General features: G+C 35.5%; 2 protein-coding genes across 2 annotated transcripts in view; one reads left to right on the plus strand and one right to left on the minus strand.

The window, feature by feature from the left end:
* Window positions 1-287: 287 nt before the first annotated feature.
* LOC106071325 (uncharacterized) lies at window positions 288-3,518 on the minus strand. Its single transcript, XM_013231406.2, has 2 exons — window positions 3,304-3,518; window positions 288-940 (listed from the first exon to the last, which is right to left on the minus strand). Exons 1-2 carry the CDS (start codon window positions 3,400-3,402, stop codon window positions 389-391), a joined length of 651 nt encoding a protein of 216 aa, XP_013086860.2. The 5' UTR covers window positions 3,403-3,518; the 3' UTR covers window positions 288-388.
* Window positions 3,519-8,166: 4,648 nt separating this feature from the next.
* The window catches only part of LOC106071292 (breast cancer type 2 susceptibility protein homolog), a 34,386-nt gene continuing 21,448 nt past the window's right edge, over window positions 8,167-21,104 (plus strand). Inside the window, exons 1-8 of the mRNA XM_056041907.1 lie at window positions 8,167-8,285; window positions 10,083-10,247; window positions 10,608-10,760; window positions 11,457-11,541; window positions 11,688-11,812; window positions 12,340-12,377; window positions 13,780-16,120; window positions 16,347-20,675. Coding sequence (XP_055897882.1) covers window positions 10,139-10,247; window positions 10,608-10,760; window positions 11,457-11,541; window positions 11,688-11,812; window positions 12,340-12,377; window positions 13,780-16,120; window positions 16,347-20,675 — 7,180 coding nt within the window. The 5' untranslated portion in view covers window positions 8,167-8,285; window positions 10,083-10,138. The remainder of the gene's footprint in view (window positions 8,286-10,082; window positions 10,248-10,607; window positions 10,761-11,456; window positions 11,542-11,687; window positions 11,813-12,339; window positions 12,378-13,779; window positions 16,121-16,346; window positions 20,676-21,104) is intronic.

Consider the following 21,104-nt stretch of genomic DNA (forward strand, 5'->3'; position numbering starts at 1 on the left):
AGTCTATTACGAGTCATTTATCTTAGTCGACCACCGGTGGACAATGGTTATGCTAAACCTGGAAGTGGCAAAATATGTAGGTCACAACTGGGGCTGCGTGGCCACGGGAAATACTGTATTCCTCAATCTTGGGACTCGAAGACCAAGCCTTAGTATTGTTACGAGTCATTTTGTTTCATTCATAAAAGTGTGCAGCTCACATCATTATATTTAATAATATAAAAAAAAAAGAAAGCAAAACTTTAAAAACAAGTATTTAAAACTGATATATAAGTTAAAACATGTTTATTTTAATATTCTAAGAAAATGTACAGATTAAAAACTTGGTTTCAGCATAAAACTAATCACACAGAAAATATTTAATTTAAATAGTCTTTTGTTCAGAAACCTATGAAGGCTCATACGTTTTGTGGTTTTCTACAGAAAGTGTTTTCATAAAGTTAGTGAGTGTTTGAAAATAAGTTCTTTTGTTTCGTAAAAGTGTACAGTCGGTAGCATACATGGAACTAAACTTTGCGTTCTCTTTGGTTAACAAAGTCCAAAGCTTCCTGAAGTAATGGTGGTACAGGGCATTGCTGCACGGGCAGGCTTCAGTGTTCTTTGCCTCGCCTTCAACTTGGAAAGAGTATCGACTGGCGCGCGCTCTAACTTCTTCCGCTGTGTGATGATCGTCGTGAAAGCTAGAAATAATCCAACGCAGTTTTTCCAGGTCTGCTTTAACCATATGAAGTGCATATCTGGAGTGAAAATGTAGTTCGCGATCCTCGTCTTGGTCGAACTGAAGAAACTCCGGTAACGTGTGGCATAGGTAGTAGGCCATGCAAACCTCACAGAGAAGTTTGACTGCATGGAGGTAGTTGATCTTTTCTGTCAGAGGATTCCTTACTTTCCTCACGTAATCAGCTTTGAAATCTGTCTTCAAGTTGCCAACTCCCATTCCCTGTAGATTAAAAAAAAGGTAATTAAATTGTTACGGAGTGTGAGTGTATGTGTGTGTGTGTGTGTGTGTATGGTGACGATGAGACTAGGTTAGCGATTGATTGTGAATGATGTAACATAGGTGACAGGACCGTCAATTGGTCTTAGGGGAGACGGCTCCAGAACGTGACTGAAAGGTTGTGTTATTGTAGTGAGTTAGATTTAAAGAAATATTATTACTAAAGTCGACTATACATTTATTTCATTTATCACAAGTTGAATTTGTCTATATTATAAATAAAGTTCTATTTAGTTTGGTTCACAAAAAATAGTTATTCAGGTTATTTGAAATTTTATTAGTTAAGATATATTACGCCAACAACGGTTTAGTTGTCTACCAGCAGTTTGGTGCTACAAGTCAACGACCGGTAACAACAAAAATAAAGGGTCAATGTGACAGAAACGATATGTCCCTTCTAAGTTGAGCATTTTTATAAATTTACATGTCAAACGCGAAGGAGACCAACAATGCCCTGTGCATTTATTGGGGTGCGGCACTGACCATAGATATGTACAGGCTATGTCTTGTAGGATGTGTCGGCTTTCAAAGGCTGCCGCTTCCTTCTGATTTTGGTAGTCCATGTGAAGTCACGTGTTGAACGAAGATTTCAGGCGGCCAAAACGCTAATCACTATATATTGTTGAAATCGTGTGATGCGCACCGACACCCCCATAGATAAATGTGTGCACTAAGTGTGCGCAGTTTGTATATGTGTATATTGCGTCATTGTTTGTTGTGAATGTTTTTGTGAGAAAATACTTAAAAGGATGTGACGTAATAAAAATGATAGACACAAAGTCGCTGTTTATTAATTATTATTATTAATGTCTACAGTATTTTATTTATTTCTGTGTTTATTTCTGTGTGACAACAGAACACAGTTTGAAACTGCAAATTATAATGAATGTAAACTATTGGGAAACTGGATTCCCACGAAAGTGGAATGACTTTGTATAGCGACTGTGTGTAACATTCGACCTGTGTTTTTTTTTTCCTCTTTCCGTTGTCATGGAGTGTGTGTGTGTTTCTATGGTGACGGTGAGAGGTTAGCGATTGATTGGTGGATATGCAGTGTGAATGATGCAAGATAAAGCGACACTGTCGTAAGATGTTTTCGATACTAGAGATAACTCCAGAATGTCAGAATGAGAAGACGTTGAATATTGAGTTTGATTTGATTTAAAATATACGTTTATTTTATCTCAAGTTATGACCATCATATGATATGCAATTTATGGGCTTGATTATATTGAAATGCCCGGACCGATTTTGACACCCAGTCCGCACCTGACTCCCGTTCAGCTGTTTCAGTAAATTTATTCATTTTTTTTTTAGATCATGCAGGCGATGTAAGCTAAAGATGATCTGTTTCTTTGGCCGGAGGTTGACGAGGATGTCATGTGCCACACAACGACAAATGGCCTTTACTTTTCCCCAACTAATGTCAGGTACACATTAAAATTGGTTGGACACAAAGGCTTCCTAAAAATCCCTAAATTTGTTTGCGATTCACCAATCGTAAACAAACAACACTTAGCCACGTGATTACCTATTTCTTCTATACAAATGTAATCCATAAATGCTGTCACGTGATGCTTATTTTTTTATTGTTTTATCAATATTATGACGTGGCTAAATGTGTTTATTTACGATTGGTGAATGAGGTCCATTCAACTATTTAAAATACATAGTTTAATACCTCACTTCCTATATTGTTACAACAGAAATACCAAAATAGCCATTTGCCATAGATGCATATCTTCACTCACTAAGCTTTAGTAAACCCATGCATAGTTATAAATCCTCTAATATACATTCATTTCGGAGAAATGGTTTATTGGTCTAACTATAGGCCTTTGGAATCTATTAGCAGGACGAAAATCAAACGCTTGAGTGTAAAATTTAGAATGGCCGAGCAAAGAATATCACAATGTCTTGTATTATTGGAGATTTGCATTGATGGAAAAAAAAAATATCGTATTGCTGTATCTGTTGAAAATAAATATTAAGCTATTTTTTTTAAAAGGTATATTATTTATGTGTAGCCTATACTTGGTACTGCTGAATCAAAGTTTCAATATGAAGGAAGTTGAAGGAAGTATCAGACTTTAATTCTATGACTATTTCAAAACAAACGGGCAACTGGCTAGTGGAAATAAAGGAGATTTGGTACAAACGTCAAAGGTCAACTACCTCATATTGAAATGTTTAATTTTAATTTTTTCTTTAGTTGGCAACAGTAAAGTTCAATTTAGCGTCCTTGACATTTATCGTGAGCATTTTCAATAAATACCGCAAAGAATTGTTAAAACTAATTTACTTACACTGAGTCTGAGAGTTTTCCTTTTGAATACATAAAAATATTTGTTTCTATTCTTTTTGCCTGCCCTCTTCACAAGTCCTAAAGTAATCCAAGTTTTCATTGTGCAAGAGATAGACTTTGAAAGCACACTATAACAACCTTGTTCCTCGACAGACTTTTGGCCGATGTTAGTAGATCTAGTACAAACACACTTCGCTAGTTGCTTTTTATAACTGAACGAGAGATCGTGAAAAAAAAAGGTGACTAAAGGTCAAAGAGACTACTTTTTTTTTAACCGCGTTTCGCAACTTTTGATTTCTCTGGACGAGATCCTACTTTTTTTTTCTCCCATGTAATAATAACACGCCCCCTTTATCAACATACGCAGAGAACATTTTTTTCCCTCTGATGTATATTGCCTAACATTACCAGAATTGCTGTTGATCAAACCAAGTAGTCTTGCTAATTGGCCTCTTATGCTAGAATTAGAAACTAGCATCTTTAGGAAAGCAGATGCCCCAGGCTTCGTAAAGGCTATCAGTCCAATGGATCGAATACTTTTGCTTACTAAAGGGAAACGTTGATCCTTGTTTAATTTCTCGTGTTACACTGTATTGAAATTAGAAAAACTAACCCTAACCTTCTAATTAACATTAAATATGTCATGTTCTGATACAATCTAGCTATTGTGTTTTGAGACTAAAAAAAATCCGCTGCTGATGACTGAAGTAGACGGCGTAAAGAAAAATCTAAATGGACCACCGGCGGACAATGGTTATGTCTGCGCTAGATATGGAAAATGTGTAGGTGGCTGATGGGGTTGCGTAGCCACGAAACATAATGCATTAATCTCGAAGACAAGCCTTATTGTATGTGCGAATGATTTCAAACAGTAATTTAAATGATAGTTTGTATTGAGACATACTCGAAGAAGCAAAAAGGATAACCACATACTAAGTATAGCGTACACAGGAAACAATCTCAGTATTGTACGATTTATTTCTTATTCTATATTAAGCAAAATTAATCAATTACCACTTATTTATTAATTAATGATTATTTTTACATTGATTCATGTTTTGTTAGGTAATTGTGCCAAGTTTTTAACTTGATCAGAGAATTGGACGTGGGAGAAATCAAATGTACAAAATAAGTACCAGACAGACAGACAGGCGGAAAGAGTTGATATAAGCTTTGTAAAAAGACGGCGAGAAGGAGATTGGAGTCTAGGCTACGAAAAAGAATAATACTTTTTTTGTTGGAATAGTGCGATCAGTTCTTGATGAGACAAGTCGTCAACAAAGTGATCATGAGATGTGTCTCAGAAGTCAACAAAAGTGATCATGAGATGTGTCTCAGAAGTCAACAAAAGTGATCATGAGATGTGTCTCAGAAGTCAACAAAAGTGATCATGAGATGTGTCTCAGAAGTCAACAAAAGTGATCATGAGATGTGTGTGTCTTAGTCGTCAACAAAAGTGATCATGAGATGTGTCTCAGAAGTCAACAAAAGTGATCATGAGATGTGTCTCAGAAGTCAACAAAAGTGATCATGAGATGTGTGTGTCTTAGTCGTCAACAAAAGTGATCATGAGATGTGTCTCAGAAGTCAACAAAAGTGATCATGAGATGTGTGTGTCTTAGTCGTCAACAAAAGTGATCATGAGATGTGTCTCAGAAGTCAACAAAAGTGATCATGAGATGTGTGTGTCTTAGTCGTCAACAAAAGTGATCATGAGATGTGTCTCAGAAGTCAACAAAAGTGATCATGAGATGTGTGTGTCTTAGAAATCAACAAAAGTGATCATGAGATGTGTGTGTCTTAGAAGTCAACAAAAGTCATCATGAGATGTGTGTGTCTTAGAAGTCAACAAAAGTGATCATGAGATGTGTGTGTCTTAGAAATCAACAAAAGTCACCATGGGATGTGTGTGTCTTAGAAATCAACAAAAGTGATCATGGGATGTGTGTGTCTTAGAAGTCAACAAAAGTGATCATGAGATGTGTGTGTCTTAGAAGTCAACAAAAGTGATCATGAGATGTGTGTGTCTTAGAAATCAACAAAAGTCACCATGGGATGTGTGTGTCTTAGAAATCAACAAAAGTCACCATGGGATGTGTGTGTCTTAGAAGTCTACAAAAGTGATCATGGGATGTGTGTGTCTTAGAAATCAACAAAAGTCACCATGGGATGTGTGTGTCTTAGAAGTCTACAAAAGTGATCATGGGATGTGTGTGTCTCAGAAGTCAACAAAAGTGATCATGTGATGTGTGTGTCTTAAAAGTCATCAAAAGTGATCATGGGACCTTCTCTTATACGTTAACAAAGTGTCCAAGATGCATGAGTGTCGTAGACGTCAACAAATTAATCAACTAAGATCTTATCTTTCCACATGTTCTGTTCTAAACTTTAATGTTAATAAACGGGAATATCCTGATATGATTAAACAAACATTTTTTTTTAAGATGAGGTAATACCCCCTCCCGCTATTTTAACTCCGTAGATGGTTAAAAAAAAATGACCTATATGCTCTTTCCGACACAGACTCATTCCAACAAGTAGGCTAACATAAAGTCAACCGTTACTCCGCGGGTTAAATTCAACGTTTAATCGGCCGCCTCTCCCCCAAACACACGCACACACAAACACTTTGTTATATTTTTTCAGCTTTGTGTACTGACAAAAATTCTGAGTCAGCTACAAACAAAACATCACGGAGAATTTTTTAGAAAAAAATGGGGGGGGGGGGGGGGTAGGGTAATAAGTCTAGTTCTTTATTTCGTCTGGCCTGGTCCTATGGTATGGGCTCTGGGTCTCGATGGTTCAAAACCTGCCCGCCGCCACCTTCCGCCGTTTTTCGGGAGGTTTTGGCTACAACGTAATAATTTTCAACACTGAATCAACGTCCAAAGCGTGTCAAAGAAAAGTAATGTATAATACACAGCTCTGTAGTATTTACACTCAGGGAATAATAGGCCTACTAGTTTTTTTTCATAAGTACTTCGCTTGACATTTAGCTCTGATCTAGATAGTAACTTGTCCTGCACTTTACCCAATACCGTTTAACTGTCGAAACTAAATAGACATGTAAGCCTGATTTAAAAAAAAAAAAAGCGCTCTATCTGAAAGAGATCCAAACTAATACCCATATTAAACTTCAAATTCCAATGGGTTGGACACTCCGGACGCACAGACTAGAATACATGGCCGAATGGAGCCCCTACCATTTACCATAGGCTACTAACCGTGCAAGACACGCCATTGATGAAATGGTCCCTGGATTCTGACAGGGTTGTGAAAGCTCTTACAACTCTGCAATGCACACGTGGGATGCTCTCAAACTCCCTTAGACTCTCCCACAGGAATCTTGTTTTAATCTACTACCCATTTAGCCTAATCGCTTCATCTAGCGATCGTATCCTCCCGACTGTTGAGCCTACTCGAGTATCACAGTACCATCATTTATCATAGCAACCCCATTTATATATATATATATATATATTAGGCCTGCGACGCATAACGTGCATCTCCTGTAAGAATCATGTCTCCAACCAGGACGTTTTGAAACTGGCCAATATGCACAGCATATATGTGCTCTTCTGACACACAGAAGTCACCCGCATGCCAGATGGAAGAATCCCTATTTATAAAGACATCCTATACGCTGAGCTTACGAATGGAGTCGGAACCAAAACTAACATACAGAGATGTCTGCAAGCGAGACACGAGAACCACATGCATCAACGAAAGTATGTGTGAGGAGATAGCCCCAGACTGGACAGCATGAAGACAGACTGTGCGTGCTGGTACGAACCTCGTTGAGAGCAAAATAAAAAGAAGTTGCCTTAGTCAAGAGAAAGAAAAAGAAAACTACATAATCAGCTAGCCCTAGGACAGATGCATATACATGCATGAACTGTGGAAAACTCTGCCTCTCCAGAATTGGCTTAATTGGTCGTCACTCTAGATTCTGCCCAGTCTCAAGACGAAACCAAAAACAGTGACTCATCTGGAGGCATCCATTGACAAAAAAAAATATATATATATTTTAAATTTTTGTTTCAGATGTTCCTTCAGAATTGAAGATTATTACATGCTAGAGGCTCCCTCAACTCAAGACTTGGGGGGCGGAGGGAATGTTTCGAACACGGGATCATTGAAATTATTTATAAAGTTTAGAGCACATACTTTCTTTCTTACGATTTAACTCTTTCTCTCCACAATTATTTTCCACGTTCCAATGAAATTATTCATTTTCCTCATTTGTATTTCACTATCCTGTTATGATAAAACGTTAATAACTTTTTTGGTTGTTATTAGAAAATGCTATAGGCCTATTTGGTATAGAATTAAATAGGATTGAATGCTCTTTTAAATTTAACTAAAGCTTATAAAAAACAAAAATTAATTTAATTTCGTGGTGTCAAATCAATGTTGGTATCATCGTCAATTTGGAGAGAAAGAGTTAATTATGGTTACATTTTCTATTCTTGGTAATATTGTGTAATGTTTTCTGTCAGCATTGTATTATAATTAAAACAGGTGCATTGTTATTCAAAAAAAAAAAAAAAACGGTTTGCATAATTAATTTTAAAACATAATAACAAACTAACGATCAACATTCAGAAAAGAAAAAAACAAACAACATTAAATTTGTATCTAAATCCAACAACCCACAAAATAAGGTGAAACTTGATTTTCAAAATCTTTTGTAGATTTGAGATCTAGAGAGTCTAGATCTATATAAGTATATTGACTATTTAGATAACTTTCTACGTTGACATGCGGACAGATGTTACACAACGTTTGAACGTCAATAATTTCTTCTTATATGGTTCAGTGAGGTATATAAATACTAGAAAAAGTATAGATCTAGTCAATAGGAGAAAGTAATCGAGAAAAACAAAAAAAGGAAAAAGCAATGCACTTCTGCAAACCCGGCAAATTTGACTAGTACTACTAGTAGATCTAGATCTAGACTCTAATTCTAATACTAAAAAAAAAGTAATAAGTCTAGTAAAACTCAATGAATTGACTCAATGACAATAGTATTATTTAAATACTTTTTTATAGTTTAAGATTAAGTCAAGTTATAGATTAATATAGATTTAGTCTCTAGATATAGAGTAATAGTAATAGACTTCTGGTCTAGAATATTCTACTAGAATTCTAGATCAGTAGATCTAGATCTAAGTCTACGTTTCAATATTTAAAATAAACACTGACTTGAGGACTTGACTGACTGTCAAGTCTTGACTCACAATTGACTGACTTGGTTTATTATAGTTTACTAAGTTAGTGAAGTGTTACGCCACTGTTAGTAGGAGTTAGACTTAGACTCATGATGACTCCTCTAGACACTCTAGTCTAGGACTCTACTGACTCTACTATTATAAATTTATTATTAACTTAATAATTTAATAATAATTAACTATTTCTAACTCTTTTACTCTTTAGACACTTTAGTATATTAATATATTATATTTATATAATATAAAGAGTTAATAGAGATATATTATAATATTTAAAATTTAAATATAATATATAATTATTATAATATAGAGTAAAGTTCAAGCAGCCCCGATTTGTCGAGAGGTTTGAACAGTTCACTTTTTATTGCTAAAACATTTTTATTCCAATGTTTACCAAATTACTACTGCGCATGCACCTTTTTTCTTCACTTCCAACACATACTATTTCCATTTCCTTGTAAAATGTAAAGGCTAAGTTCATGGTGAGGTCAAACTCAGGAGGTGTGGAATTATTCTTTTTTACTACCCGGTAGTGAAGGAAATGGGTAATGGGCTTAAGGCTATTTTTAAGTCTGATGGCTAATCAGCTCAAAGAGACTATTTGAAGTTGTGGAGGGTGGGAAATGGTGCAATGGATGGTGTTCTTGCGCTTGAGTAAAAAGAAATTTTATGACTTTATAATGAAAAAGTAATTTATATTGAAACATATTTTTAGATATATTTTCTTTGATCTGTTCCAACCTTCCATCAACCCGATCGAGCTTACTAACTGGGGAAAAATCCGCTCAAGGAAAAGTACGCTTGGCGATACCTACCCTACACCACTTTGACCTCGTATTTAATTTTAACTAAGCCTAGTGATACATTAAATCCAATCTATTTTTATATAAAAAAAAGGACGAGGAATTCAGAGATACCATCAGTTTTTTCATAGGTCAGACCGTTACGGTGCTATAAAAATCCAAACATGAAAATTGCTGCTAGCGGGCTTAATACTTTCGAACTTCGCACTTTACTGTATATATATATACACTCTAACTGTATGTCTATATACTACATATAGTCATTTATATAGACATGTGTAACATTATAATAATTATAATATTTATTATTATATAGTCTGAGTATATTTATTATAATTATAATAATTTAGATCTATATAAATATAGATTGAATCTTTGTCAGATTTTTTAACTTGAAAAAAAAAAGTTAAATAAGATTCTTAACCTTACACTGGCTTCACTACTAAGCCTGACTAAGGCTAAGGAATAAGATTCTAGAGTTTTAGAGTCTAACTAGATTAACTAGATTACTAGAGATCTAGGCAAATTCTAGGTCTAGGTTACTACTAGTGTCGTTTTAGATATTATATATATATATATATATATTAGATTAAGAATCTAGATCTCTAGACAATCAAGAAGTACAGAAGATATATATATGTAGACTCTTATCTCTATATATTAAAGATCTATATATTCTATTTATAATATATATTAAATAATATTATATTATAAAAATAAATGTACTTGATTTTACATATTTTCAGAATGTGAATTCCTTGTTCATTTGGTACATTAAGGTTTCCTACCAGAGCTAAAGAAGATGTACCCTTGTCACTGTTGTAAATCATCTCATCGTGACCTACCTCTTGTATCAACTTGGGGTCCATCAGATAGTGATGACGAGATTCTGGATGAAACCATTCTGTCAGGTGGACTTATCATATAAATATATTTTTATTTATATGTGACTTAGTAGAATACACATACAGTGGTAACAAAAGCCCACATTTGATTCTGCTCATTTAATTTTCCTATGAAAATTTAATATTTATTAATTTTGTATTACAAATCTTGGAAGCTGAGCTGTATCTACTATATATATATATACAAAATTGCTTAAATTAAATATATAAATATATATTGTATACATCAAACCCCCAAGGGTTAAAAAAAATATTTTTTTTATACGACTGACATTTAGAATGAAAGTCAATCTATTACCAAGTAATCTTGAATACCAATGCAAATCTTTTTTTTCTTATTGATCATTGATGATACATTTATTTCAGAATTGGGTGAAACAAGACTTGATTGGTTTGACAAGTTAACAGAGGACTATCTAGTACAACACAGTAATGACAGTCACAGTCTTCTTACTTCTTCACCAAATGTTTCTGAGGGCTGGTCACCATTTCCAAAAGGAGGATTCTGTTACCTACCAAGTTAGTCCACCTTCTGGTTTATAATATTGTTACGACTCAGAAGTGAACTCAAGAAAGTAACTAACCACTTTTCATGTCAACAATATCATCTGATATTGCAGATTGCAGAAGCAAAAACCAAATATGAACAGTCGATACTCAAAGTAAAAAAAAGAAATAATTTCATTGTACTCCTAATGAAATTTACATATCTCGAGTCATAAACACAAATTAAAGAAAAACAATTCTGTCAAAAAAATCAACCATCATAACTCCCATTGATTAGCACATCAACACACTCGCTGGGGTCATCTCCCCCCCCCCCCCCCCCCAGCATAAACAATTTAAATAGTTGTGACGTGGAAAAATGGTTAGTCAGGGGGAACAGGTTTACAATGTCATACATAGAGGACAGTTTTAATTCATGGGCTTTAAAAATTTCTAACCTAATCTTTATATATGTATTTAAAATAAACAGTAGGCTGTTGTAGTATGTTGTACTGTTTGTAAGTCACAATCATCAACTGTATGGTACTGGGTTCAAATTCTGTTCACACTTTATTATTTGCCACTCTGGTGCTGGTTTGATAACGAGGATGTATTGATTTTCTTTCAAGAAGGGAAAAGTAAGAGACACTTCAATAGACTATAGATAAGCTACCCTACATGAATTGTTGACATACTTTATAATACAATTTGTATCTTTTTTTTTATCAGGGGAGAAGAATTTATCTGTTGATGTTACTCCACTCACTGCACTGTTTTCCTCACCAAAAAACTCACAGAAAGATTCACAGCTCAGGTAGAGGATGTGATATCTGTAGTAAATGTTTAGTTTAGTTTAGTATGCAGTTCATGTAGCCATAACTTAACATTCAGTCTTACTTTCAATTTCATTTTGTTTTAGAAAGGTACATTTTATTTATTTATTTATTTTTTTAATCATAGAGCTAGGATCCAAGCCATTCCAGACTCTATTGTTACTAGGGACTTCCCGCTTCAAACTGAACTTAACTGGACAAGCTCTATGGCTACACCCACACAAAAATGTATAGGTGACAGTGAAAACAAAGGTGAACATTTTTTTTATCTACATTATTCTACAACTCAATTTAGCATGTGGTGTAAGGGAGAAACTGGAGTATGTATGCATTGTATCCTGTATGCTATTGTACAAATGCTTGCTCTAATCGTGTATTGTTTTTTGTACTGCACAATTGTAAAACAAATTTCCACACAAATAATAAAGATTATTATTATTATAGTAATATAGAAGCAACACACTGAGTCTTGATGCTAAGTTTTTTTTGTATAAATATATTTGAATAGAAAACATAGCATGTGGGTAATTTTCTCTGCTACTTACATGCAGTGAGTCTAACTTTCCTAAACAGTAGTAAGGAAATAGTTGTATCTCTTTTTATAGTTCTGGTCACAGCAATCTTTTCTACATTACACAAAATAAATGTGAACCTATGACCTGTCCACTAGTCTGAGCCTTAACATCTGAGATGTTTTATCGGCCCCTCATATTTTTGTTTGCTTCTTTCTTGTCTGTTGTTTCTGAAGGGACATAAATAATTGTAAATTAATGTTTCAGAAAATCTTCCTGAAGGGGAACAACTCAAGGAAAGGAAAGTAAGTAAACATTTTAGTTTGGATGAAACAATTACTTGAGCCTTTTGACTTAGTCACGCTATATATAATTCTTTCTGGCAAATTGTGTCACTTTGTAATCAAGACATACAAAAAATAGTTATGAAAAAAGAATTAACATTGATTAGAACTGCGCTATGAATGTTGTTTTGGAAAGTAAGGTGGGGAAGTCTTTTTGCATTTAATTTACATTGAGAGAGCATTACAGGGGTCAAGGAAGTATCTATTTATTTTTTTTTTTTTTCAGTTAGCTTAAGATTGCCAGATTTCATTCTATTTTGTGGGCCACTTTTTTTTGTAGCATTTATATTTTCTCAGTCGCAGTTATAGTTCAGCCAAATCTTTGTTTTCATGTAAAATAACAAAACCCCAAGATGAATAAAGCAAATAAACATCCATAAATAGAAATTGTAGTTTCTTTTAATTATAAAATCAATCTTATCTTAACTTATCTTAAATGAGACAGACATTACTTCAAAAAAGAAGATAATTACGTCCTAAGCGTCATGCATTTAGTCATGCATAATAACCAATGACCTAAACTCCACCAAGTCACTGGTTTTCCTGGCTAGCTCAGTCTACCCATTCCATGTTCTAATAGCACTAGGGAAGAAGGAACTTTTGTACAAATTTGTCCTAGCATATGGAACAAGGAATGTGCCTTTATCGTTGTGTCTTTCTGAGTATTTTATTAAATTTTGTATTTGAAGATTATGGTTCAGTGTTTTATGTATAATTTCTTCTTTACTTTTAAGTCTTTTATCCTGAAGGCTTTCTAAATTTAATGATTTTGTTACTCTAGTCCAACATTGAAATCACATAAAATATATTTAAGCCAAACTTATAATATGAATAAAACTAAACCTATTCTTTTGACACTAAGTTATGACCCCTTTATATCATATTTGACAAACCTAGTGTCTACTAGTTTTATCTATACTAGTCATTTATCTTGCTGCCCAATGCTTCAAAAGGTGTGGGAGGATCTAAGTCTAAGTAAGTCAGCCATTTCAAGACTGCATGATATCATAAGCCAAGTTAAGTTTAGTTTCCACTGTAAACAACTTCATGGTTAAGTTAAGTCCCTATACTCCTGATGTGGCTTGTGACACTGTTTTTCTGATAAATAAAAAATAATATATTAGTCATTGCGCTAAGATCATATTTCTCTGTCTTACTGTTAACGAGTGTGTCATGTGACCAGCACAACAACGGACTTTACTTTCCCCAACTTATTAGAGTTGGGTGGACTCAAAGGTGACCTAAAAAATCCAAGGATTCAAAAACCTGTGACACAAGACCATTGCTTTATCACCGAGCCACCGCCTCCCCAATAAAACTACCATGTGAGCAAAAATGTCAAAATTTTATTGTATTTTTACAGGTGATTCACCGTCAACTTTTTTCACCTTCTGGATCCTCTTTTTGTGATGACAGCTTTTCTCTAGTGGGGGATAATTGGTCAGAGGGGGACCTAACAGTGGAAACAGAGAAGACAGTCATCAGTGAAAAGGAGATAAGCTTTGGCAGTGACAAAACACTGTGTGAACTTAATAACCAAGAGGCTTCATTGGCTAGCCCAGATTTGGTTGATAATTGTGATGTTACAAGTGATACCAACTGTGATAATATGAACGAATGTGATAAAAGACAATATAGTGAAATTCCTGCGGTTAGCAGTCATGATAGACATATGCATTCGACTGCAAGCAATACCCTGTTGATGGAGTCAGTTGATAATAAGTTTAGTCGTGAATCATGCCCAGAGGCTACTCTATCACATAATATTTCATCAGATTCCTGTGAAACCAAGATTCACTTTTCTGACAGCATGAATGACCAGTGTTATCTTGGCTTATTTCAAGATAGCAGTTTTGACTCAATGCAAGAGCGGACAACAGATGTTGATGTTTCTGTGATAAGCTGTGAAAGTGGCAACAAATCTGAACGCATTAAAGTAGCCACCGATCAGCAGAATGATATTAGCAAAAAGAATAAAAACAGAGGCAGCGCTGATAGCAGCCACATTGAGAAAGTTTTGTCCAAAGTCTTTGTCAGTCAAGAAAGTGTAGAAAATGTTACAAAGGACCCTGGGCAGAATGATGAATATCAGTGCAATGCTTTTAACTCTTTAGGAGAAATCATCGCCACTAACTTTGATCCTGACTGCAATGTGTCGAGGAAGAGACAAACACTCGAAACAGTCCCACGGGCCAAAAGACAAAAAGTTGAGACTCCATCAAAGAAAAGCAAAGAAAGTGTTTGCATGGAAGATGGTCACTTAAGCTGTGAGACGCCTAGGAGATTGGATGAACATGTGTGTGATGAGAGTTTCTTAGATGAGAATAAGCAGGACAGCCCAGAGCCTGCGAAGAAGAAAAATGTGACCATATCCATATTAAAAAATCCACTGACCCCAAAAAGTACTAACAAGAAAAAAGTTCAATTTAATCTTGACAATAGTTCTGCTCAGAAAAGTTTTGTAGGTAGACCAGCTGCTGACTATGTTGACACATCAAAACTTCAAGCTATCTCCACTGCCACTGTGTCTCATTTAATAGAAGCATCTACTCCTGACTTAATGGATCCCTTATGCTTGTCTAAGAGTGCTTCAGAGCTGGCTATGTATTTCTTTAAAGACAGTGATAGCAGTGCAGATGACAAGACATGTCATGAAAGTCCAAGTCCATGTCATGATGTGGGATATCGTCAAGAAAATCATTCTGAGCCAGACATGAAGCAATGTAAAGCTGATTTTGTCACTGACAGTACCACGTCTAATAAATCTGACTCTGAAGATCACCAAACCCTTAGTCTGCTAAATTTGACAAAGGACTCCAAACTTCTGTTGTCTCTCAAGGTTGATGCTGACCTGTTAGAGGAATATAGCTTTGACAGCTCATTTGAAGTCTCTCCAACATTTTGTAGTCAAGTTGGTCAAACAAAAACCTCTGAGACCACAGATGATCCAAGTGCTTCTGCAATAGAAAAACTCAATGCTGAAACTGATTCTGTGAGTGATGAGATTGACACTGCAAGCCATAATGAGAAATCTGAACTAAGCTTAAACTTATTGGCTGTGACATTTAAAATTAAAGCTGAGGAGAACCATCTGTTTGTGAAGAGTCAAGTCTCTAGTTTTGCAGGCTTTGATTCAGATAATGTCTGTGCTGCTGTGTCCAATGTAGAGAAAGAAATGGACATGGAAGATCCGCTGTATGAGACTAGCTTTAAAATAAAATGTGATAACACAAACAGAAGTGAGATGTTGGTAGTGGCTAGTACTGACTTTCAACCAATATCTCCCAGAACTGAATCTTTAGCTGAGACATCACTTCAACACACTTGCAAGTCTACCACTAGCAGAGATTCTGCCCAACAGGCACAAAGTCTTCAGTTATCTACTTCTAAAACGTCATGGAAACCAGAAGGCAAACATTTGTCCAAGAAGCCCAAACGGTTTCAGTACCCTTCAGCTGACCAAATAGCTAGCATTGGACCAGAGACTGCTGTACCTGAAGACAGTACTTTCAAGCCAACTGCAGGCTTGGCTATTTATCCTCCAAAAGCAGACTTGAAACTACCAACACATAATATATCTGTCTTTCCCCTAAATTTAGACACTAATCAGTTACTTCAATCAACTAAGAATGAATCAGTCATCAACGTAACAAAAGGCTATGAAAACCAAGATCAATATATGATGTCTGCAAGCTCTAGTTTAGGTAAATATATCTCACAAGTATTAATTCAAGCTAATAGATTTAATATCTTATAAACAAAGTAACTTTATTTGTCTGTTAATTCAAATTACCTTACCCTGATTCTCAGTGGTCCTTGTATACTGCATTGATTATTTAAGCTCTCTTATTTGGAGGTTTATATGTCCAAGTTCCCTATAGATCTTTTATGTACAGGTTCATTTGCTCATAGATTATTTATATTCTCCAGGTTTTTCTACATTTTCTGAAGTTTACTCAAGAGCTAATGATGATACCAAACAAGCAATAAAACTAGAAGATTGCATTTCTTCAAATGGTCAATATGAGTTATCTCATTCCCTGGATATGCCTGCAGTTAGTGAATCTATACAAGAGGTCATTCAGCCATCTCATACTAAGTTAGATTTACAAAAATCAGTAATAGTAAATGAATCATCAACATCATCAAACATAGACTCATTGCCTTCAAATCAACCCCATCATGATCTAAGGTTTTCTGCTGATCCAACAGACAGTGCTAAAAGTCAATCTTGTCTTGTTAAGTCAACACAAATGTGTCACACTGCTGTTGTGTTAGACTCCTCTGTACAAAATCCTCACAGTGAGTCCTATTCAGTATCTCCAGGCTGTCAAACTCCTGAGTTGGCAAGTACAATAGCACAGAGTTTCACAAGTGATGTGCCGTATTCACCAACACTAAATACTTACAGCTCAAACATTTCTCAACAGTTATTATTAACCAGGGAAGATGCAGAAACTGTTACTGGTAAATCCTGCGACGAGACAGATTTAACTTCCACAAATCATCCTGAGATAAGTCATGAAAAGGATTCCTATTGTGATGAAGAAACAATGACCTCACAAATCTGGACAGCTACAGAATTTACTCAGATTCTAGACAGCTCTAATCTTCAGGAGATAACACATGACAATAATACCAGTGGCCAAAGCCATAGTGATGTAACTACTCTCCATCCTGCAGGGAAAGACATATCACATAACAATGAAAGTTATGAACATAAAAAGATTGCCATGCTGGATTCATCTTGTCATAGTGATAGACTTGCTTCTGTGATGCAGACAGAGACTAGATCTCCCTGCGATGTCCCTCACAAGTCAACTTCATATGCCACTGATGGGGAGATCAAATCCAAGTTTATTTCAGGTGTCACAGAGCTGATGAAAGAAACAAAGTCTGACACCACTGAAGCATGTTCTGTGAAACTAAAAGATGTAATCAAAGAACGTGAATGTAAAGACTATCAAATCTGTAAAGGATTTACTATAGCAAGTGGTCAACTATTTTCCAATTCAGACACATCCAACTTTAACAGTATATCTGTAGATAAACATGACTGTTTTCTTTCATTGAGAAACAGAAAAATAAATTGCCAAAAACAACACCCTTGTGCAGGCTCTAAGGTTGAGGTAGACCAACAGAGTGTAATGGTTGTTCCCCCTGGCAGTGGTGTGTGTAGAGATTCAAGTTTTACAATACCATCAATAACAACAGTAGCACTGTGTGGTTCTGAAGACAACTCCTTTTTTGATCAAAGTATTTGTAACAATGAGAAGTATAATACAACAGAATCCAAACAGTTTACAGTTTTGAACAATGAAGAAGGTGTAGATACAAAGTCAATCAGTAATGGCCTGTGTGGAAATGTAACTACAGATCACTCATCACCTGGGCAGTTGACATGCTCAGTCAAAACTGATGCCATGTCCAGTGATAGTTTGTGTTCAGCTAGTTCCTTTAAGATCCACTGCCTGAGTGATACCATGGCTGGATTCTCTACTGCTGGGGGTAAAGAAATCAAGTTGTCTGAATCAGCTAAGACTAAAGCCAAGAAACTTTGGGATTCCATCATCATGGACTCTGATCATCATGAACCATTAACTTCAGATCTACATGGACCATTAACTTCTGGCCAAGAGAAAGACTTCCTACATGAAAGTAATTCCACAGATTTCAAGTGTGCAGGTCTCACTGAAACAAAAACTTCTTCTCGTGATTCATCCATTGACTTAAAACCTAAAGGTTTCAGACCATTCAAGCCACCAGCTATCAAAAGAAAAAGGGAATCTTCTACTAAAAGTCAAATAGAGATATCTAGGAATGTCACTGAACTACATAAACAGAAAATAGATGAATGGGATGATGATTCATGTTTAAGAGATGTCATTATTAATGAAACAAACGTCCCCACTGTACCATCATCATGTACGACTTACCCAGACAAGCAAAAACATGCATGTCTTGCACCTGAAGTATCAGACTTCTACCAAGTTTCTAAGAATGTTGTTACCACTGCTGGGTTTACTACAGCAAGTGGTAAAACTATGTCTGTCTCTGATCAAGGTTTATTAAGTGCTAAGAAACTTTGGCAAGATTTGGATCTAGATGTTTTTGAAATGACATCTGAACCAGATGTTAAACATACTGAATTTGATTTCTCAGTGACTGACTCTGACCATACAGTTCATGAAACCCCTGAGATTCATAATAAACTGTGTCCTATGGTCAATGCTCCTGTAACAAAGAGAGGCAATAAAGCAGTAAACAATGATCTGTCACAAAAACAAAGATTTTTATCAAGTTCAACAGTTGAGGTTAAGGAAGAAGCCATTCAAAAGAAAAGTTTGAGGAACATTGATGATAATACACATAAGCACTCGCCATCTACCAAGAAAGAATGGAGTCCCAATGAAGAAATTAATTTGGTCTCAGACTTTAGTTTTGAAAATTGTGCTACAGCCATGTCTTTTTGTGATTCTGTGTCAGCCAGCTCATCAGATTCTACAAAACACAATGCTGTCAATCTGCCCCATATTGCTGGCGATTGTGATTCTGGGTTGCTAAAACCTTTGGTAGAGTACCAGGATCTTGTATCAAAGACTGTAAGTAATAGTGCACAATCTGAACACCCTGGTTACAATTCATTAAAACAAAAACATTTGCCAGAGACAAACAATAAATATAACATTCAGTCTTGTAAAGCTGACAGTGATGTGTCATTGCTGTCGAACAGAACTTTGAACCATGACAATATACGCACTGCCATGAGTACTACCTTACTTTCTGTTACAAATACAATCTCCGAGTTAGATTTACTTGTAACAACCATGCCAGAATTACAAGAACTGACACATTCAACAGCCTCACACATGAAACCAAAACTTCACTCATCAGGTTTTTCCACTGCTTCTGGGTCAAATGTCACAGTTTCAGAAGAGGCCTTGAGACAAGTTCAAACTTTCCTTGAAGATAATGCAAGTTCAAGCTTTAGAAATGTACCCACTGACAATGAACAGGATAAAATTACAAAACCTAATAATGGTACAGCGTGTGACCTTACACTGGTAAACAAGAAGGTTTCAAGATTTCCTGGTTTTAGCACAGCATCAGGAACTAGTGTTTATGTATCTGATAAAGCCTTATTACATGCCAAGACATTACTAGAAGAATCAGACGAGGCTGTGGACATGTATAATGATGTTAGTATGAAGAAATTAGCTCCTGTAATCAAAGTCTTTGACCATGCACATAGTTTGCTAAATGACACCTCAAAAGATGCAGTAGCCAGTACTACTCCAAAGAGTGATGTAGGAACTATATCTGCTGGATTTTCAACTGCATCTGGTGCCAAAGTAAGTGTCTCAAAGAAAGCCTTGGACCATGCACATAGTATGCTAAATGACACCTCAAAAGATGCAGTAGCCAGTACTGCTCCAAAGAATGATGGAACTATATCTGCTGGTTTTTCAACTGCATCTGGAGCCAAAGTAAGTGTCTCAAAGAAAGCCTTGGACCATGCACATAGTATGCTAAATGACACCTCAAAAGATGCAGTAGCCAGTACTGCTCCAAAGAATGATGTAGGAACTATATCTGCTGGTTTTTCAACTGCATCTGGAGCCAAAGTAAGTGTCTCAAAGAAAGCCTTGAACCATGCACATAGTATGCTAAATGACACCTCAAAAGATGCAGTAGCCAGTACTGCTCCAAAGAATGATGTAGGAACTATATCTGCTGGTTTTTCAACTGCATCTGGAGCCAAAGTTAGTGTCTCAAAGAGAGCCTTGGACCATGCACATAGTTTGCTAAATGACACCTCAAAAGATGCAGTAGCCAGTACTGCTCCAAAGAATGATGTAGGAACTATATCTGCTGGTTTTTCAACTGCATCTGGAGCCAAAGTAAGTGTCTCAAAGAAAGCTTTGGACCATGCACATAGTTTGCTAAATGATACTGTAAAAGATTCAGTATCTAATACTACACCATTGACTGATGCAGCATCTATTTCTGATGGCTTTTCAACTGCATCAGGAACCAAAGTAAGTGTCTCAAAGAAAGCCTTGGTCCATGTTCACAACACCTTGGAGGATACATATCATGAGCTGGATTTATCCACAGATATAGTTCATCAAAGTACAGTTTCACCTTTTTCTGTTAGTGCTGGATCCAAAGACCAAGTTGATGCCTTAAAAGTAGACTTAAAAACAGTGACTGATTCAAAAACACCTGTCACTGACAGATTAAAGGCTATTGTTAAAGGTATTACATTTTTTAAATTGAAATGATATTTAAAATTATGGAATGTATTGCTTATATATATATATACATTTATAGCCAGTTTAACTTAAATTTATGACGTTTTAGATATATTTTATTTAAAAATACTGAGGTATATTATTATATATATTTTCTTAAATTGTGTTTTAGTGCTGACAAACAATTATGTCATCATGCAATGTCCAGGAATAGTCCTTTCTTATATCTTACCATAGCACATTTATTTTGAACTAATGTTATCGTGCATGGTACACACTCATCACTTAACTTTTGTATGTGTGTGTGTACATTTAATTGTGGCAATGATAGACTGCATATATCTATGTTTGGAATTTGAAATATCCGTGCCGCAGTATTTAAACAAAATATATATTAATGCAATTAAATTTTTAAATTTATTACGCGTAGGCA

The sequence above is a fragment of the Biomphalaria glabrata genome, chromosome 9 (assembly GCF_947242115.1).
Source record: "Biomphalaria glabrata chromosome 9, xgBioGlab47.1, whole genome shotgun sequence".
Classification (NCBI taxonomy): domain Eukaryota; kingdom Metazoa; phylum Mollusca; class Gastropoda; family Planorbidae; genus Biomphalaria; species Biomphalaria glabrata.

Excerpts from the sequence above, each read along its gene's own strand:
- LOC106071325 (XM_013231406.2), bottom strand. The coding sequence starts at position 3,402 with ATGAAAACTTGGATTACTTTAGGACTTGTGAAGAGGGCAGGCAAAAAG. Across the intron at positions 941-3,303 it reads GGAAAACTCTCAGACTCAGT|GGAATGGGAGTTGGCAACTT; the intron begins GTAAGTAAATTA and ends TTTAATCTACAG.